The 16,432-nt window shown below is 49.6% G+C and overlaps 1 protein-coding gene across 4 annotated transcripts in view; it reads left to right on the top strand.

Moving 5' to 3' along the window:
* Positions 1-3,964, top strand: part of LOC115645287 (zinc finger protein OZF-like) — a 43,391-nt gene extending 39,427 nt beyond the window's left edge. For 3 of the 4 annotated variants that reach the window (XM_030549702.1, XM_030549703.1, XM_030549704.1), the window contains exon 4: positions 853-3,964. In XM_030549702.1, the coding sequence (XP_030405562.1) occupies positions 853-2,129 (1,277 nt within the window). In that variant the 3' untranslated portion in view covers positions 2,130-3,964. The remainder of the gene's footprint in view (positions 1-852) is intronic. The other variant, XM_030549705.1, reaches the window with a different exon arrangement.
* Positions 3,965-16,432: the final 12,468 nt, after the last annotated feature.

The raw sequence follows: 16,432 nt of genomic DNA on the forward strand, positions 1-16,432 counted from the left end.
CACCCACTTCCACACTCCGCACTCCCTCCTGCACCTCAAACCCCTGTTCTGAGCCCCCTTGTACACCCTGTACCTCTCCTGCACCCCAAACCCCTGTCCTGAGCCCCTTCCTACGCACCACACCCCTTCCCACATCACGCACTCCCTCTCGCATCCCGATCCCCTGCCCCAGCCCTACATTCAAGGCCCTGCATGCAATTTCCCCACCCAGATGTGGCCCTTGGGCCAAAAAGTTTGCCCACCCCTGATCTAGTAGCTCGGGTGGGAGAAGTTAGGCAGCAGTGCTAACAGCTTGGCTAACAACCTGACTGACGATGCAGAAAAGAGTGGGTGGGGTTGCTGCAGTTGAACAGAATATCATTGTTTTTCCCCTCGTTTCCATTTAAAAAATAACTAGGAAATTTCAGTACAAAATCCAAGTTAAAATAACATTATTTGGGTTGCAGAGTCAGACACTCCAAAGTTAGGAAATCCCAAATGTATGTCTACCCATGCAACTTAAATTCAGCCTCTTGTATCATTACGAGCTTTAATTACATGATCACATACTGGTTCTGCGCAGGACTCTGGCCTCATTCAGCACACAGGGCAGATGTACAAGGGGGTGGAATTATGTTTGCGTGGGCATCTGTCAATCTGAATTTTCCAACATTCTGATGCTTGGCTTTGCCATCTAAATAATGTTCCTTTAATGCAGTTGTTCTGCATGGAATATGTATTAATTTTACCTGGAGAGTGTCTGTAACTTGACCTTTCACAGTGGTTAGACAGTTAATTCCCACCTCATCATGATACAAATTTCTAATATGAAGCCTATCATCAGTGCAGAATTTCTCTGTAATTTTCCTTCAGGGAATTGGTCCAGGAAGAAAACTAAAAGGGAGTCGGACCTGCAAGAATGTCGTGGAAACCCAGAAGCTCAAGGGACCTCATCAAAAACGTTCAAAGAGAAAGTTTTGTGCAAACAAACCAGAAGATCCAGCAAACTCTCCAGCGACCCTGATCTCCAGAGCTGCAGCACAAAGGAGAAGCTGCTGAAATGTACCGAGTGTGGGAAAAGCTTCACCAGGAGGCAGAATCTGAGCACGCACAAGAGAATCCACACTGGAGAGAGACCTTACGAGTGCAGCGAATGTGGGAAGAGGTTCAGCCGCATGCAGCACCTCGTGTCGCACCAGCGAATCCACACGGGCGAGCGACCCTACCAGTGCACCGAGTGTGGGAAGCGCTTCAGCCAGAAGTCCAACCTCCTCACGCACCAGATCATCCACACGGGGGAGAGGCCCTTTAAATGCACGGAGTGCGGGAAAAGGTTCAGCCAGAGAATCTACCTGACCCAGCACCAGAAAACCCACACGGGAGAGAAGCCGCATAAATGCCTGGAGTGCGGGAAGAGTTTCATCCAGAGGAAGGTGCTCCTGACGCACCAGAAAAGTCATGCCGGGGAGGGAGGGCCCTACCTATGTGCCGACTGTGGGAAATGCTTCACCACACGGCCAGGGCTGAGGTATCACCAGAGAATCCACACGGGGGAGCGGCCGTACCCCTGCGCCCTGTGCGGGAAAGGTTTTGCCACCAATTCCCGCCTGAAATATCATCAGCGGATCCATTCAGGAGAGAGGCCTTATCAGTGCAGTGACTGCGACAAGCGCTTCCGGCACAAGTCAGCTCTGGCCTCCCACCAAGGCATCCACACCGGTGAGAGGCCTTATAAATGTACCGAGTGCGGGAGCAGCTTCCGCCGCCGGAACGGGCTTGTCAAGCACCAGAGGATCCACACGGGGGAGCGCCCCTACCCGTGCACGGAGTGCGGGAAGAGCTTCAGCACGAGGAGCACGCTCACGGATCACCAGAGGACCCACACTGGGGAGAGACCCTACAACTGCAGCCATTGTGGGAAAAGCTTCAACCGGGTCTCACAACGCCGCAAACACCAGAGAATCCACACAAAAAAGCGACCGGAATGTGCCGAGTGCGGGAAAAGGTTCCGGAGTGAGAAGGAGCTCGCCACGCACCAAAGGGTCCACACTGGAGAAAAGCCGTACCAGTGTCCCCAGTGTCAGAGGAGCTACCATCGGAAGAACGAACTGGCCAAGCACCTGAAAAGCCATGCGGGGAAGAATCCGTAACCTCATGCTTATGGAAGCTGGGCGTGGACAGCACCACACTAGACATGTACCAGCCCTCTGGGCCCAGCACTGCCCCATTCCAGGAGTGTCTCCAAGAGACGTTATCTGTGAGTTAGGAAATGTGGGGAGGAAGAGGGAGTGGTCTTGGGAGGGCAGGGTGTGGTCAGGGAAGTATCTCCCGACTGCTGCCCCTATTCAGGGCCTGAGCCAGTATTCCAAGGTGCAGGCGGGGCTGGAACCCTCTGTTCTTAATACTGAGGGATTTAGCTGGTTCTGTATGATGCATCCAGCCTCTCTTTCACCAGACCCACAGAGCAAGGCAGTCTGGGAATTGTAGGCTCCAGAGAAGCCAGGACTGTAATAGGCCTGTTGAGGATGGGCTGAGGTGGAGTATATAAGAACCTGCCTTCCTTCAAATGTGGGAGAGACTCAGAGGAAGCCGGGAGGGGTCTCTGAGAAGAAGGGGCAGCTTATCTATCATTTGGTTTGGTTTGCTCATTTTACAGAGACTGAACTTTTGATTTAGGGGTTGTCTACACACACGTTTACACCAGTTTAGTTAAACCAGTACAAGCCCTGTATGGACACTCTTAGTTAAGTTTATTTGGGCTTAGATTAAATCTGTTCCTGGTCAGTTTAAAATAAATGAAGTAAGCCTGGTTTAAAGAGAGAGAAAAGTGTTCACATGAGTTTTTGGCCCTTTTAACTAAAGAGGATCAATTTCAGACCTGTTAACTGGTGCGTGTAAACGTTTGGGATTTGAAATGCCTATGGGACATTCCCTACCTCGAGGGGGCTCGGTGGGGGGACTATGCGAATTCCAGAAAGCTCGGGGAATGAAAAGCCCTGAACCACAGGCTGGGCAAAGGGAAAAGGGTTTTGTTTTAAAGGAGGGCCATGGCCATGGCTCCTTGTTTGGTTTAGCGGAGTGACTGGCCTCCCGTGGCTCTGCTGAAGTGGAGTTGGAGAACTCCGTTCTCTTAAATGCTGCCTCTTCTAAGTGCTGTAACTTGGATTGCTTGGAAAGATACATATGGAAACAGATGGGGAAAGTTTCCCTCCGAAGTTGAATCTTGCGCAGCCCCTGAAAATTCCTACGAGAAATGGCTGCTTTGTAATAAACATGCTCTGGTTCAACCACAGAATACAGACTTGGTGCGGGGATTGCGGGGTGGGGTTCTGGGTCTAGGCTGTGCAGGAGGCCAGACTAGATGATCACAATGGCCCCTTCTGGCCTTAAAATCCATGATTAGACCTTTAGCTGTGTGGATTGTGCAGAAGAAAAAGAACCCCGAGTAACTATCTGTAGCCACGGTGCCAGGCTTTGCAGCGGGTGGGACAGGCAGCCTCCACCTGCCAAACCTCATATATCAGAGCTACCGAATCAAGACCTAATACTGCATTGGATGCAAAGTCAGAGTGTCGGGGCAGGGAGCTCCCCAAATTGCAGGTAGCCGCCGGGGATGCTGAACATCAGTAACCAAGTGTGTCAGCAGCTGGTACGGAGAGTGGGGAGGAAAAATCAAACCGCAGAGCTCAGTGTTGGCAATTGCAGCTGTTGGGAACCAGCTCTCGGAACACGCTGTGTGCTAAGCAGTTGCATGGAAACCAGCTAGGTCTGTAATATTCAACTGGCTGGGTTCCTAGGGATGCTCTGGCTGTAAAACAAAATGTCCCAGAGCGAAACGGGAGAGCTACAGAGACAAAGGGCTGCTTCCAGCAACAGCTCCGGTGAAGTGAGATCAGACCACCGATGTGCGTAAGAACGGCTATACTGGATCAGACCAAAGGTCCATCTAGCCCAGTGTCCTGTCTGCCGACAGTGGCCAATGCCAGGTGCCCCAGAGGGAATGAACAGAACAGGGAATCATCAAGTGATCCATCCCCTGTCGCCCATTCCCAGCTTCTGGCAAACAGAGGCCAGGGACACCATCCCTGCCCCGCCTGGCTAATAGCCATTGATGGACCTATCCTCCATACACTTATCTAGTTCTTTTTTGAACCCTGCAGAGTGGGAGGGATTGTGTTGTTGTTTTGTAGGGTACCATTTTGACTGGTAAAGATCACAGAGATATTCGGGGCATCCATGCCCACAAGCCCCTGAAGACACAGACACTTGGTCCTTCCTGTATTGAGCAGTATAACTTACCTATGGCTCTGGGGACTGCTCCTCTGGGTTCTGCACTGAAGATGGGTACACTTGGTGCCTCTCTTCCCCAGCTGAGAAAAATCACCCCGACTCCCCCTAGCACCCGAACACCTTGCTGACCCTACCTCCCTGCACAGACTCTTGAGCTGAGCAGGCTCCATGCTTGCTGTGGTATGGCGTCTGCACAGTTCACCCAGGAAAAAAGGTGTCAAACGGTTGTTTGCCGTTTCTTTCACGGAGGGAGGGGGAGGATGTACCCAGAACCACCAGCAACAATGTTTTTTGCCCCATCAGGCACTGGGATCTCAACCCAGAATTCCAATGGGTGGGGGAGACTGGGAACTATGGGATAGCTACCCACAGTGCAATGCTCCGGAAGTAGACGCTAGCCTCGGTACATGGACACACACCCGCCGAATTAATGTGCTTAGTGTGACCGCGTGCACTCGACTTTATACAATGTTTCCTAAAATTGGTTTCTGTAAAATCAGAATAATCACGTAGTGTAGACATACCCAGAGTCTCTCCACGCAAAGCCAGTTCCTCCCTGCTTCCTGGCCAGCCCAAGGAGCCACCTCCTGCTGGTTCCCAGCCTGAAGGAACGCTCAGGATCTGACGGCAGGGCGGTGGTACAGGGCAAGGCAGGAGGGTGGAATCCTACTAGGAAGGGAGCTTTTGCTGTGACTACCACCCTTATTTCCCCGCAGCCAGGAATCCTCCCCTCCCTGCTCCAGCATGGCTGTCCCTGCCTCTGTCAACTCCTCCACCAATATTAACCATTTCCCTGGTGCCAGCCTCGTTTCCAAGGGTTACAGTGTGTTCCACTGATCTGCTCAGTGGCTTCTCGTTAGATACAGCAATGCTATGACTGGTATCCGGAGAGCTCACAATGAAAGGGAGCCAGGTCTGGGTACAAACCTCACCTGAAAAAGGCAGTTCCTGTGTCCCTCTGTGCCTGGGCAAGTCACTTCCCTTCTCGCTCCGTTTTCCCTCTGAAAGAGGGACTCTCTGCTTTCTGTGGGGGATAAAATTTGTCCGATGCCCGGGAAGAGGTCCAGCGTTACAGAGCTCTGCCAACGAACCGAGCGCAGCTGTTCTAACTGGAGGCGAGAGGACGAACGTGAACTCGGCCCAGGCAGCTGTAGAGGAGCTAAATATTTCCTGCTATTAAGCTGCTCTCACTTTCTTTGCTGGGCGTTTGGTTTCGTTCCACCACGAGGCCGTAGCCTGACGCTGCAGAGTGGAATGCCTCGAAATGTGTTTCCCTTTGAGGATCAAAATGTGCCTATAGCTGGCAGGTCAGAATCAGCTGCTGCTGCCCTCCAAAAGCACCTGCCAGACAGCTAAGAATTAAGGAGCTGGGTGTGGCTCGAAAGCTTGTCTACCCAATAGTGGCTGGTCTGATAAAAGACATCACCTCCTCCACTTTGTCTCTCTAATCTCCTGGGACTGACACAGCTATCACACCACTGCCATCGAGGCAGTTCTGTTCCATATCCGGGGCAGTGCTGGGGGGGGTTGTGGGGGCTATTGCCACCCCAATATTTGCCTTAGTCCTCCCATAGCCACCCCTCCCAGAGCTGTGCGCCCGGCCAGCAGCTGCCACCAGCTCTGGCCACCCAGTTCCCGCCGCTGAGGCAGTCTCCCCTTCTGTGGCTGGTGTGGCACAGGGGGAGCTTGCCCAACGCTAGAGGTGGGGGTGCCCAAGTGGGTCTCCGCTGGGCGGGGGAAGGGTGCCTCTGGCTCAGGAGTGAGAGCTGCAGCTGCTTCTGTACTGAACAAGCATTCAGGCTCCTGAGGGTTTGATTTAAAGAGACAGCGCGCTGACACATTCAGGCACACAGGCCCCCCACACACTCACACAGTCTCTCACATGTGCTCCCACAACACACACACACACACACTCTCTCTCTCTCCCTGCAACATGCACAGTTTCTCTCACTCTCACATCCTTGTATTATTGTTGTTACTTCTTGGTACTTCCTGTCGAAGTGCACAAGACACACACATTCTGGTATCTTTCAGAGTTCATTCAGGATCACAGTGCTGTTATTTTAGTGTCTGGTCTGTGCATTTCATAATTTTATTTCTCTCTCATGCTTAAATTGAATTCTTTGAGTAGCCAGTGCTAAAATGCCTAACCTGTCCTGGCTGGAGTAATTATCATTGTTACATATTGTGCTTTGTCATTTATTATTTAAAGTGGTACAGTCAAATAGTAATAGTATGCGACTAGAATGTAAATTTAGCTTGTACTCACCTTAGCAGTGCCAGTAAACACATAACTTTAGACACTGTGCAGATGAAGGTTGCTTATTTTCAAATTGTATTTTTAATTATATCTGTAAAATAATTTAATACAGATGAAAATAAATGTGGTACCATGTCTGCTACTAATAGTAATGACAGACTCAAACGTTAGTGAGTCATGTACATGATTGAGATCAGTAAATGTAAATGCTGAATTAATCAGAAAAATAAATTCCTGTTAAAAGAGAAAAACTTAACCATGTTAAAATTAAGTAAATATGTTTATAGTGGAGTGAGAAACAATTGACTGAAATAGAGTAGATAACGGCAGTAACACAGTGTGTCTGTAAGCAGATTTTATTTATTTTTATTTATCTCTACTATCGATAGTGTACAAAGTATCAAACTTGTGTTGCTGATATCTGTGTTAAGGCTCCAAAACTGACACCTCAAGGTTTGGGATTGGGAGTATCGTGCTGTATTATCTTCTGATCATTATAAATTTACATATAAACTTAAAATGTGACTTAATTGGTGTATGTTTGTTTTTTTTTTCTTTATATAGAAATTAGATGCAGGGCTCCTGTCAGCTAATTTCTAATTATGATCTGCAAAGAAACTAGAGTTTTCAGGTGCCTAAGTAGCCCTTGGAATCACGGATAAAGTTGTGAGGGCCCCCCCATCTGAAATGGGCCCCTGTAAGGAGGGTTTCTGGAATTTAGGAAAAAAGGTACAAAAATTATGGGATATGTATAAAATTATGGTATGATGAATGCTGCATTATGGGAAGCTGATCCCATGTTCCCAGTCACCCCTGTGCAACCATTTGGGCCCCAGCATGTGTTCCCAAAATACAGTGCAGTGGACGGTGATGAGCTGCCCAGTGGGATACATACCCGTTATGCACCACACTCTGAATCACAACAAGCGCTCCTGGGCATATGCTCACCACTGACACAAGGAGCCAACTAGGCACATGCACAAGTGACATACTAACTCCAGCACCTGTATGCTGATGTAATTTAACAAGTTTGTAGTGTAGATATGGCCTTAGATATATGAATTGTTTGGGAGAGGTAACAGCAAAAGTATGAGGCAAGGCTGAGATTCACTCAGGGTTTTAGACTCCTACTTCTGTGGATCTGGACCTCCTGCATCTGAAAGGCTCAAGATCAGAAGGGCACATAAAGAGAACCCAATCTCATTTATTTCTTTTTTAAATGTCATGACTTGGGGGTGCATAACTCATGATTTTTGAATTTGTGTGGTTGTCAAGCAATCTTGGGGCTGTAGATGTGTATTCAGTATGTTGTGAAGGCCAAAACTATAACTGGGTTTAAAAAAGAATTAGATAAATTCCTGGGGGATAGGTCCATCAATGGCTGTTAGCCAAGATGATTAGGGATACAACTCTATTCTCTGGGCGTCCTTAGCCTCTGGCTCCCAGAAGCTGGGACTGGACGACGGGGAATGGATCACTCAGTAATTTCCCTGTTCTGTTCATTCCCTCTGAAACACCTGGCACTGGCCTCTGTCAGAAGACAGGACACTGGGCTAGATGGACCATTGGTCTGAACAGTATGGTGGTTCTTATGTACAGTAAAAATTATAGTAGATTTTTGCCTTTGAGAAGGAGTTAATGTTCGATAGTATGCTGCCCTTAATAAATACTTGGGAAGCAGGTTCAACACACATGCGGAAAATCACTAAGGGCTGGACTGAGAGGCAATATAAGAGTTGAGAACGGCACTCCCCATTGGTGGATGAAATGAAAATGAAGATGTTTTGACACCAGGCCAGGAAATCTGTCAAACTGGAAATCACATGAGCCAACAGAATACATTTGTGCTAGAAAAATAAAAAAATTGAATTAAAAATTCCAATAGAAAAATCACAGTAAAATATAGGAAGTGCAATACTAGAAACACAGGTGTCATTGCTAAAACTACTAGCAACTAGTTACTTATAAATATTTTCAATGATTATTTGCTGTTAAGCTATAACTTAAATAGCACAATGATACCCATCTGCACAATGGTGACAAAGGTGAATGATGGAAGTGCTACGAGTAATAAGAATAGTAAAAACATTTTTAAAGAAGTAAATTAGAAGGAGCAAAGCTATATTTAAAATTCATTACAAGAAAGTGCAATTCAGGAAATCAGCAGCAGATAAGACACATTTGTGAACTGCTAGGAGATGTTATGCAGACATATACTTTGTCCTTGGTCCTGCGATGACTGCAGGACCTGGACTAGATGACCTCTCATAGTCCCTTCCAGTCCTATGATTCTATATGAACTGATAAGGGATTCAATACTCAAAATATATGACACACTTCTTGGGGGGTGGGGGAAGGGGGAGGGTGCATGTAAACTGTACAATCAGTTTCTGCCCCCTGCTCTTCCCCCCCACTGATTTGCCCCTTTGAACAGGTATTTTGCCACCCCAAGCACAGCAGGCAGGCTGTCTTCGGCAGCTTGCCTGTGGGAGGTCCCCGGTCCCGCGGATTTGGTGGCCCGCCGGCGGGAGGTCCGCTGAAGCTGCGGGACCAGCGGACCCTCCGCAGGCATGCCACCGAAGGCAGCCTGCCTGCCGCCCTCGCAGCAACTGGCAGAGCACCCCTCATGGCTTGCCGCCCCAGGCACGCGCTTGGCATGCTGGTGCCTGGAGCTGCCCCGGCCTTTGAAACCCTGTGAATGGCAGGCAGCAGATTTTAATCTCAAGTAAGGGCACAGGGAGGGCAGTAGCTTCAGCAGATATTACTGAGCATGCTCAAACTATTTCCACATGCTCAGTACAAGGCAAGCAGCACATTCTGCCAGGTAGCAGGTTTTGACATTACACCAGCTGGCAGCCGCTGCTCTCTGGCCCTCCTGCTCTGAAGGCAACCCCCCACCCCCACCCCGCACCAGCAGCAGCACAGAGGTAAACAGGCGATGGGAGGGTGGAGAGCAGCCCATGACCCACATCCAACCCACCAGGGCATGCTGCCAAGGGCAGGTGGAGGCTCTGGGGCTCCCCACAGCAGCCCAGACTGACCTGCTCCAGCCCATGCTCCTGGGCCCTGCCCCCCTGCAGCCAGCTCCCTCTTGCCCAGGCAGAGCTTACGGACTGCAAGTGGTCGAAAGGCGGTGGAAACTGAGGAGTAGCTGCAGCCCTGAGCAGCAAGAGGAGATGGGAGCGTCACAGCCACCTGCACCATAGAATCATAGGACTGGAAGGGACCTTGAGAGGTCTCTAGTCCAGTCCTCTGCACTCATGGCAGGGCCAAGCACCATCTATCACATCCCTGACAGGTGTTTGTCTAACCTGCTCTTAAAAATCTCCAGTGATGGAGTTTCCACAACCTCCCTAGGCAATTTATTACGGTGTTTAACCACCCTTCCAGGAAGTTTTTCCTAATGTCCAAGCTAAACTGCCTCGGCTGCAGTTTAAGCCCATTGCTTCTTGTCCTGTCCTCAGAGGTTAAGGAGAACCATTTGTCTCCCTCCTTCTTGTAATAACCTTTTATGTACTTGAAAACTGTTATCAGGTTCCCCCTCAGTCTTCTCCCAAACTAAACTAACCCAATTTTTTCAATCTTCCCTCATAGCTCATGTTTTCTAGACCTTTAATCATTTTTGTTGCTCCTCTCTGGATTCTCCCCAATTTGTCCACATTTTCCACGTAATGTAGCACCCAGAACTGGACACAATACTTCAGGTGAGACCTAATCAGAGCCGAGTAGAATGGAAAAATTACTTCTCGTGTCTTGCTTACGACACTCCTGCTAATCCATCCCAGAAGGATGTTTGCTTTTTTTGTAAGTGTAACGCTGTTGACTCATATGTAGCTGGTGATCCACTATGATCCCAGATCCTTTTCTGCAGGACTCCTTCCCAGGCAGTCATTTCCCACTTTGTATGTGTGCAACTGATCGTTCCTTCCTAAGGGGAGCACTTTGCATTTGTCCTTATTGAATTTCATCCTATTTACCTCAGACCATTTTGTCTAGATCATTTTGAATTTTAATCCTATCCTCCAAAGCACTTGCAACCCCTCCCAGCTTGGTATCGTCCGCACACTTTGTAAGTGCACTCTCTGCCATTATCTAAATCATTACGGAAGCTATTGAACAGAACCGGACCCAGAACTGATCCCCGCGGGACCCCAGCATGACCGTGAACCACTGATAACTACTCTCTGGGAACATTTTCCAACCAGCTTTGCACTCACCTTATTGTAGCTTCACCTAGGTTGAACTCCATTATCCTTACTGTGCTGTTTCCCTTCCTATCATTCAAGCTGTTCTCTCCCTGTATACAAGTTCCCTGTATTCTTCATACTGCAGAAAAACGTTGACTCCAACTGTGACACTGGCAGACCGGGTGCCAGCTCATGCCAAGGCCCCTAGGCCCCAGCTGAACATAGACCATGCATAGCTGGAAACCAGTCTGGCTCCCCTGTGTGTGAATGTTGTTCAAATAGATGTTAAGCTTCTAAGAATGTGTTTAGTGTTTAGACTTTATGAAACGCTTGTAGGCTGCTGCATGTATTGATCTCACTGCTCAGTAGCCCATTGTACGGTGATTGTGTTTGCATTGTAAACCTCTGTCTCTGTAAGTCACCACACAGGAAAGCCGCATTATTGGTCAGCTGCAGGGTTCTACAGATGATGCTCGGTCCTGCCCACCAAGGAGGCCCATTGAAACCAAACGAGCCATCGTGTGAATGAGCCCGGCAGCTCAGACTCTGGGGAGAAGGGGATAAAAAGCCCCAACAAGAAGAATTTGGGGTCCCCCTGCTGCTTGAGGTTTGGGAGGGCACACATTTCTAAGCATGAGGAAGGGTGCCCTGACTGGGGTGCCCAGGTTAGCCCTAAAAGATGTACAGCACTGCCATATTACAGCAGCTCTATCACCTTTTGTAACTCATTTGTGTGGGTATGTTTACCTGCTTTAACCATGTAAATAACGCTCATTTCTTTTCCTTACTTAATAAATCTGTAGATCACTTACTATAGGATTGTCTTTGGTGTGAGATCTAAAGTGCAAATGACCTGTGGTAAGTAACTGGTCAGCTGGGACTAGGAACAACCTGAATATCGTTGTGATTTTGGGTGTAAGTGATCATCTATCGCACAGGCAAGCCTGCCTGGGTGGCCAGACAGACCAGAGTACCCCAGGGGATGGTCTGTGACTCTATAGTAAGACGGTTACAGTGCCTGAGGAATTTATACTTGGTTGGTGAAATCTCAGTATAGAACTCAGAGCCAATCTGGAGTTTGTGCCCTGGTTTTTAACAGTCTGCCCTGAGGTTGGTACTCGTGCCCTTCCAGACAGCTCAACGGGGGGCAGATACCCTGTATTCGACATACACCAGGAAAAGACTGAAACCCACTTTCAGTGAAAAACAAAGCAAAACTAGTATCAGCAAGACCTACAGCAGACTAGTTACAAGCTGCCTTCAACCTAAACTTTAAGGTGCCCAGATACTCATAGACTTGAACGGGACAGGTGGCAAAAAGCTCCAGAAATTCCGCTAACATATTCAGTGTTACGTGATCTGTACCATCAGTTGCTACTGGTACCAGAGGCACACTGCCCCCTCTCCTTAGTGATGTGCCTCTGTGCGGAGCCCTGGCACCACCCTGCTGCCCACCCCACAGCACCATGAGCATGAGATGGGGGTCAGGAGCAGCTCAACTTCCTTGTAGGTCAGAGGCAAATGGGAGGCAGCAGACACTGGCTGGTATTCTGCCGCTTGTAAATGACAGCGCCCCCCCAAAAAGGTTGGGAGACGTTGCTGTAAGTTCATCAGGGCCTGCCTGGTTGAGCATTTTTACCCATCCTGTTGCAAATGTTCTCTCATCACTAGCCCGAGTCTTCAGCCTTGCACAGCAGCACCTGCTGCATATGTTCAATCCCCTGAAACTCTACTGGCCTGACAAGGTATGATACAAATGTTGCCAAAGTATAAGGAATAAAAGAAAAAAGGACAGGGCCCTCACCTGTCGCTCAGGGGAGGGTACCACACACCCAGGATAGGGTTACAGATTGTTTGATCCCATGTCCATGTGATTCTCACCAGGAACTGGACTATACGGGTATTATACCACTACAGTTCTGCCCATCAACTTCGCCATGTAGACAAGCCCTCACTCTGCATCCCTTCTTGGAGCGATTTGTGATGAACCTGGGAAATCAGCATCTCGGCTGTGCAAGGACAGAGAATAGCCAGGCGGAGTGGAAAATGGAAACATTTACCAGGGAGCTGAAAATTTTGTTTTCGAAGTACTCATGTAGCTGCCAAATCTCTTGGATGAAGCAGGAGTGTGAAAAACCATTGCCGGGGGAAAGGGGTCCTTTATTTTATTGTTAATTGCTAAGTTCTAGCTCCAGCATCTGGCTCTTTAGACAAAGTAGAAAACAGAACAGGGCTTTCCCATTCCCAAGCGCTTTTTTCCAAACAATTCAAAATGCTTCATTACTATTAAGTCTCACAACCCTGCTTTCAAGGAGCCGAGTTTTACTCTGTCTGCAGCTGGGGATAGTGAAGCACAAAGAGATTAAGCAGCTGGCTGGGGTCACGCACACAAATACCTGGGGTGTCCTGACCCCATGCCAATGCTTTAGATACAAGTCCCTCCTTCCTTCCTTGTGGAGAGAAAAATGGAGTCCAAAATGTCCTGGCTGGAGTGACCCTCCCAGCAAAGACTTGACAGCAAAGCACCAAGGGCTGTGGCAGATATCCCGGGGAAGGAGTTCCCGCAGTGAGGTCCCTGGTCAGAAAAGACCCTACCCGTAGCCCTTCTCGGGGAAAGTCAGCCAGACAGCACATACCACCCTGCGGAGTTCAACGGCCTTAGAGAGACAGAGGGGAATAGTCACTGGGTTGTTATAGTGGTTGGCTGTGGTGGTTACAGCAGCATCTTTCCCAGCCAGGTCACGCACAGCAACTCCCTAGAGCGTCACCGGCATTTTGACCAGAGCTGTAGCCCCCACTGGAAGCCCTCCTGGGCCCTGTTTACTGATGGACTCAGACCTATGAGCTGCAGTTTCCCCTGCATCTTTAGTAGGTCCGAGTCCTGGTTCATTTAGGGGAGGGTCACTTTGCCCACAGGTTTGTGCTTTTTGTCCCATGCCCAAGTATCCCTGTAAAACTGTATTTACCAAAAATAAGTCTCTGACTCGTCAGTCCCCTACTCGGACCCCTAGACACACTGTCCCCAAGAGTACAGTGACTCGTTGTGCTGCCACCAATGCGGTGGGGGGGGGGCTGAGGTAAGGTGGCAAATGAGAGTTGACACAGCTGAGCGCTAACAGAACCCAGCTCTTCTTCTCTGCCACTGGGTAAAAATGCAGGCAGGGGGCAGAGGAAACAGAACACGAATCAGCAAAATTGATTCCATGAAGCAGCAGCAGGTGTTTCCATGTTACACACCTGCTGTTGCTTTAATGCCGAGCCTCCAGCAGAACAGACACAAGCTAGATCCAGCAACCCTCTGATTCAGAGCTCTCCCCCCTCCCACCCGCCCACCCCAGAAAGGCCATGGGGAGAGCAGGCAGCTGAGGGTTACTCTATGAGTCCCTCCCTTTCATTTCGGTACAGCGTCAGCACATTCTGACAGAACAGGGATACCGCCCAAAGGGTCCAAGCCACCCCAGCTAAACGGATTGCTCTCCCGTCCCACCGCTAACTTCCTTATGGGACAACGAACTGCAGCCAAGCTCAAGTGCTAGATAACCCTCCCAACCCCCTCTCGACCGCCCTGTGTCCGAGCGATCAGGAAATAGGTCACCAGGACAGTACCTGATCTCCCCAAGCCCCCAAGGGAGTCAGTGTCAGAACTCAGGAGCTCACAGCTCCTAGGCTGCGGCTCACAACATACCTGCCTCTGTGGCTACACTTCGTGAGCTGTTCGCTATGAGGCTATGTCTACACTCCGTGCGAGGGCATGAGGCTCCTGCTTGTGCACGCATGCTTGCACCAAGCTAGCACAAGTATCACTAGCAGTTTTGCAGCAGCAGCACGGGTAGTGGAGGCACAGCTGAGCCATGCAGAACACAGACCCACTGCTTTCAGGCGTGTTTGTACTCAGCCCAGCTCAGTCGTGCCTCCACTGCTGCCAAAGCCACACTGCTAGTGATACTTGTGCTCGCTCACTGAGTGCCAGCATACATGTGTGCACGCCGGGGCCGCTGGCTGAAGTGGGATTTGAGAGGTGCACAGGCTATCTGCCTGGGCTGAATTTTCTCCGCAATACTCTGACCATTAGACCTCTGGACAAAATTCAGCCATAACTCCTGTTGAGGGCAATCTATTTATTGGCCCTCTCTTGCACAGCACCCATGGAAGCCAGGGAGCCTCCAATGCCTGCTCTCTCCTCTGCCCACCTCCCCTGCTGGTGGGCAGAGCTGACCTCTCATTTGGATTTCTTTTCCAGAAGATGCACAAGATGCTGGGTGCTGAGCCCCTCCCAGGCGGTGCTGCATGCTCTCCCTGGCATCAGCGGGTGGGCAAAACGCTCCACGCCATGAGCAGCCCAGCCCCACATCTCTAGATGGCTCTTCCTCATGTGGCTAATACCTGCCTCCCAGCTTTATCCCATGAGCTCAGCATCACAAGCGGGGCTCTTGTAACCAGCCTGCAAGAACCTGCTTCACGAGGCTCTCTCTGCACCAGCTGGAGCAAGGAGCTTTCTTCAGCCCTTCCGGGGTTACTGGGTGTGTTCCTACTTGAGCTTTTAGGGTGCTCCATGATGGGCACGATGAAAGAAACAAAACCCATCTGAACCCCCCGTCAGGTCTTTTCTCCAGATCAACTTTGGTACGTTTCTAATAGAACTGCCTTGAAACAAAGCACATGGGATATCCTGCACCCAAGGCTGGACGACTGGTTGGCCTGTCTGCGACACCCCAGCCAGCTCATTTCTTTAAGTAGCGAAATACACACAAACACTGGCAATGCTTCATCTCCTGTTTATAGTATGAGACCAAGGGCCAAATCAATCACTGGTGTATTGCCACTGAAGGCAGGAGATTTACATCAGGGATGCCTTTGACCTACGGATTTGAGGAGGACTCATTGCAGGGTGATTACTTGGAGCGTTGTCAAACGGCAAATCCACTCACATCCTTCCTCTGGACACCCCTTTGAAGGACAGCCTGATCCTCAGGTGGTGTAAACTGGGATAGCGCCTTTGAAGTCACTGTTGCTATACCAGTTCACACCAGCTGAGGATCTGGCCTTAACGGGGCATCCCCTCAAACAGTAGGTGGGTTGGGTTTGGTTTTCATTTCCAGCTGTTGTCTTCGAGTCCTGGTTTCTCGCTTCACTGGTCTGCTGTGGATGATAACTTGATTTTGCAGCTGAACATGAGAAACATATTAAGCCACCTCAACCATTCCTAGGGTGACCAGATGAGAGGGAGAAAATATCAGGACATGTGTGGGGAAGGGGATCCGCCGGCAGAGCAAAAAAAAAAAAGATAATAAGCAGAGTGCTGCCGGCGGAGCAAAAAAATATTGGGACAAATTGTGTCCCGACCAAAGATCGGTCAGGACATGGCACAAACACCTAAATATCAGGACATCTGGTCACCCTAACCACTCCTCCCCTTTGCCATCGCAACACCGCTCCCCCAGGCTTTGCTCAATCTTCTTTTAAAAGGTCCCAGCTTTTGGGCTTCCACCACTTCCTCTGGGAGACCATGTCACAAACGAGTAGGTCTCCCTTTCGGAGACTGTTATTCAGCCTACATTTACCATTGCTCCGTTTCAGCTGGTTAGTTCCAGTGATTCCCCTTTCGCCACGCTAGACATCTTGTCTCCTTCCTTTGGTTATTACTCTGCTCAGCGATCTCCAGTCATACACCCGATCGCTCCATTGATTTGGCCTCTCTCCTGCGTGGGCTTCCTTG

The sequence above is a fragment of the Gopherus evgoodei genome, chromosome 2 (genome assembly GCF_007399415.2).
Source record: "Gopherus evgoodei ecotype Sinaloan lineage chromosome 2, rGopEvg1_v1.p, whole genome shotgun sequence".
Classification (NCBI taxonomy): domain Eukaryota; kingdom Metazoa; phylum Chordata; order Testudines; family Testudinidae; genus Gopherus; species Gopherus evgoodei.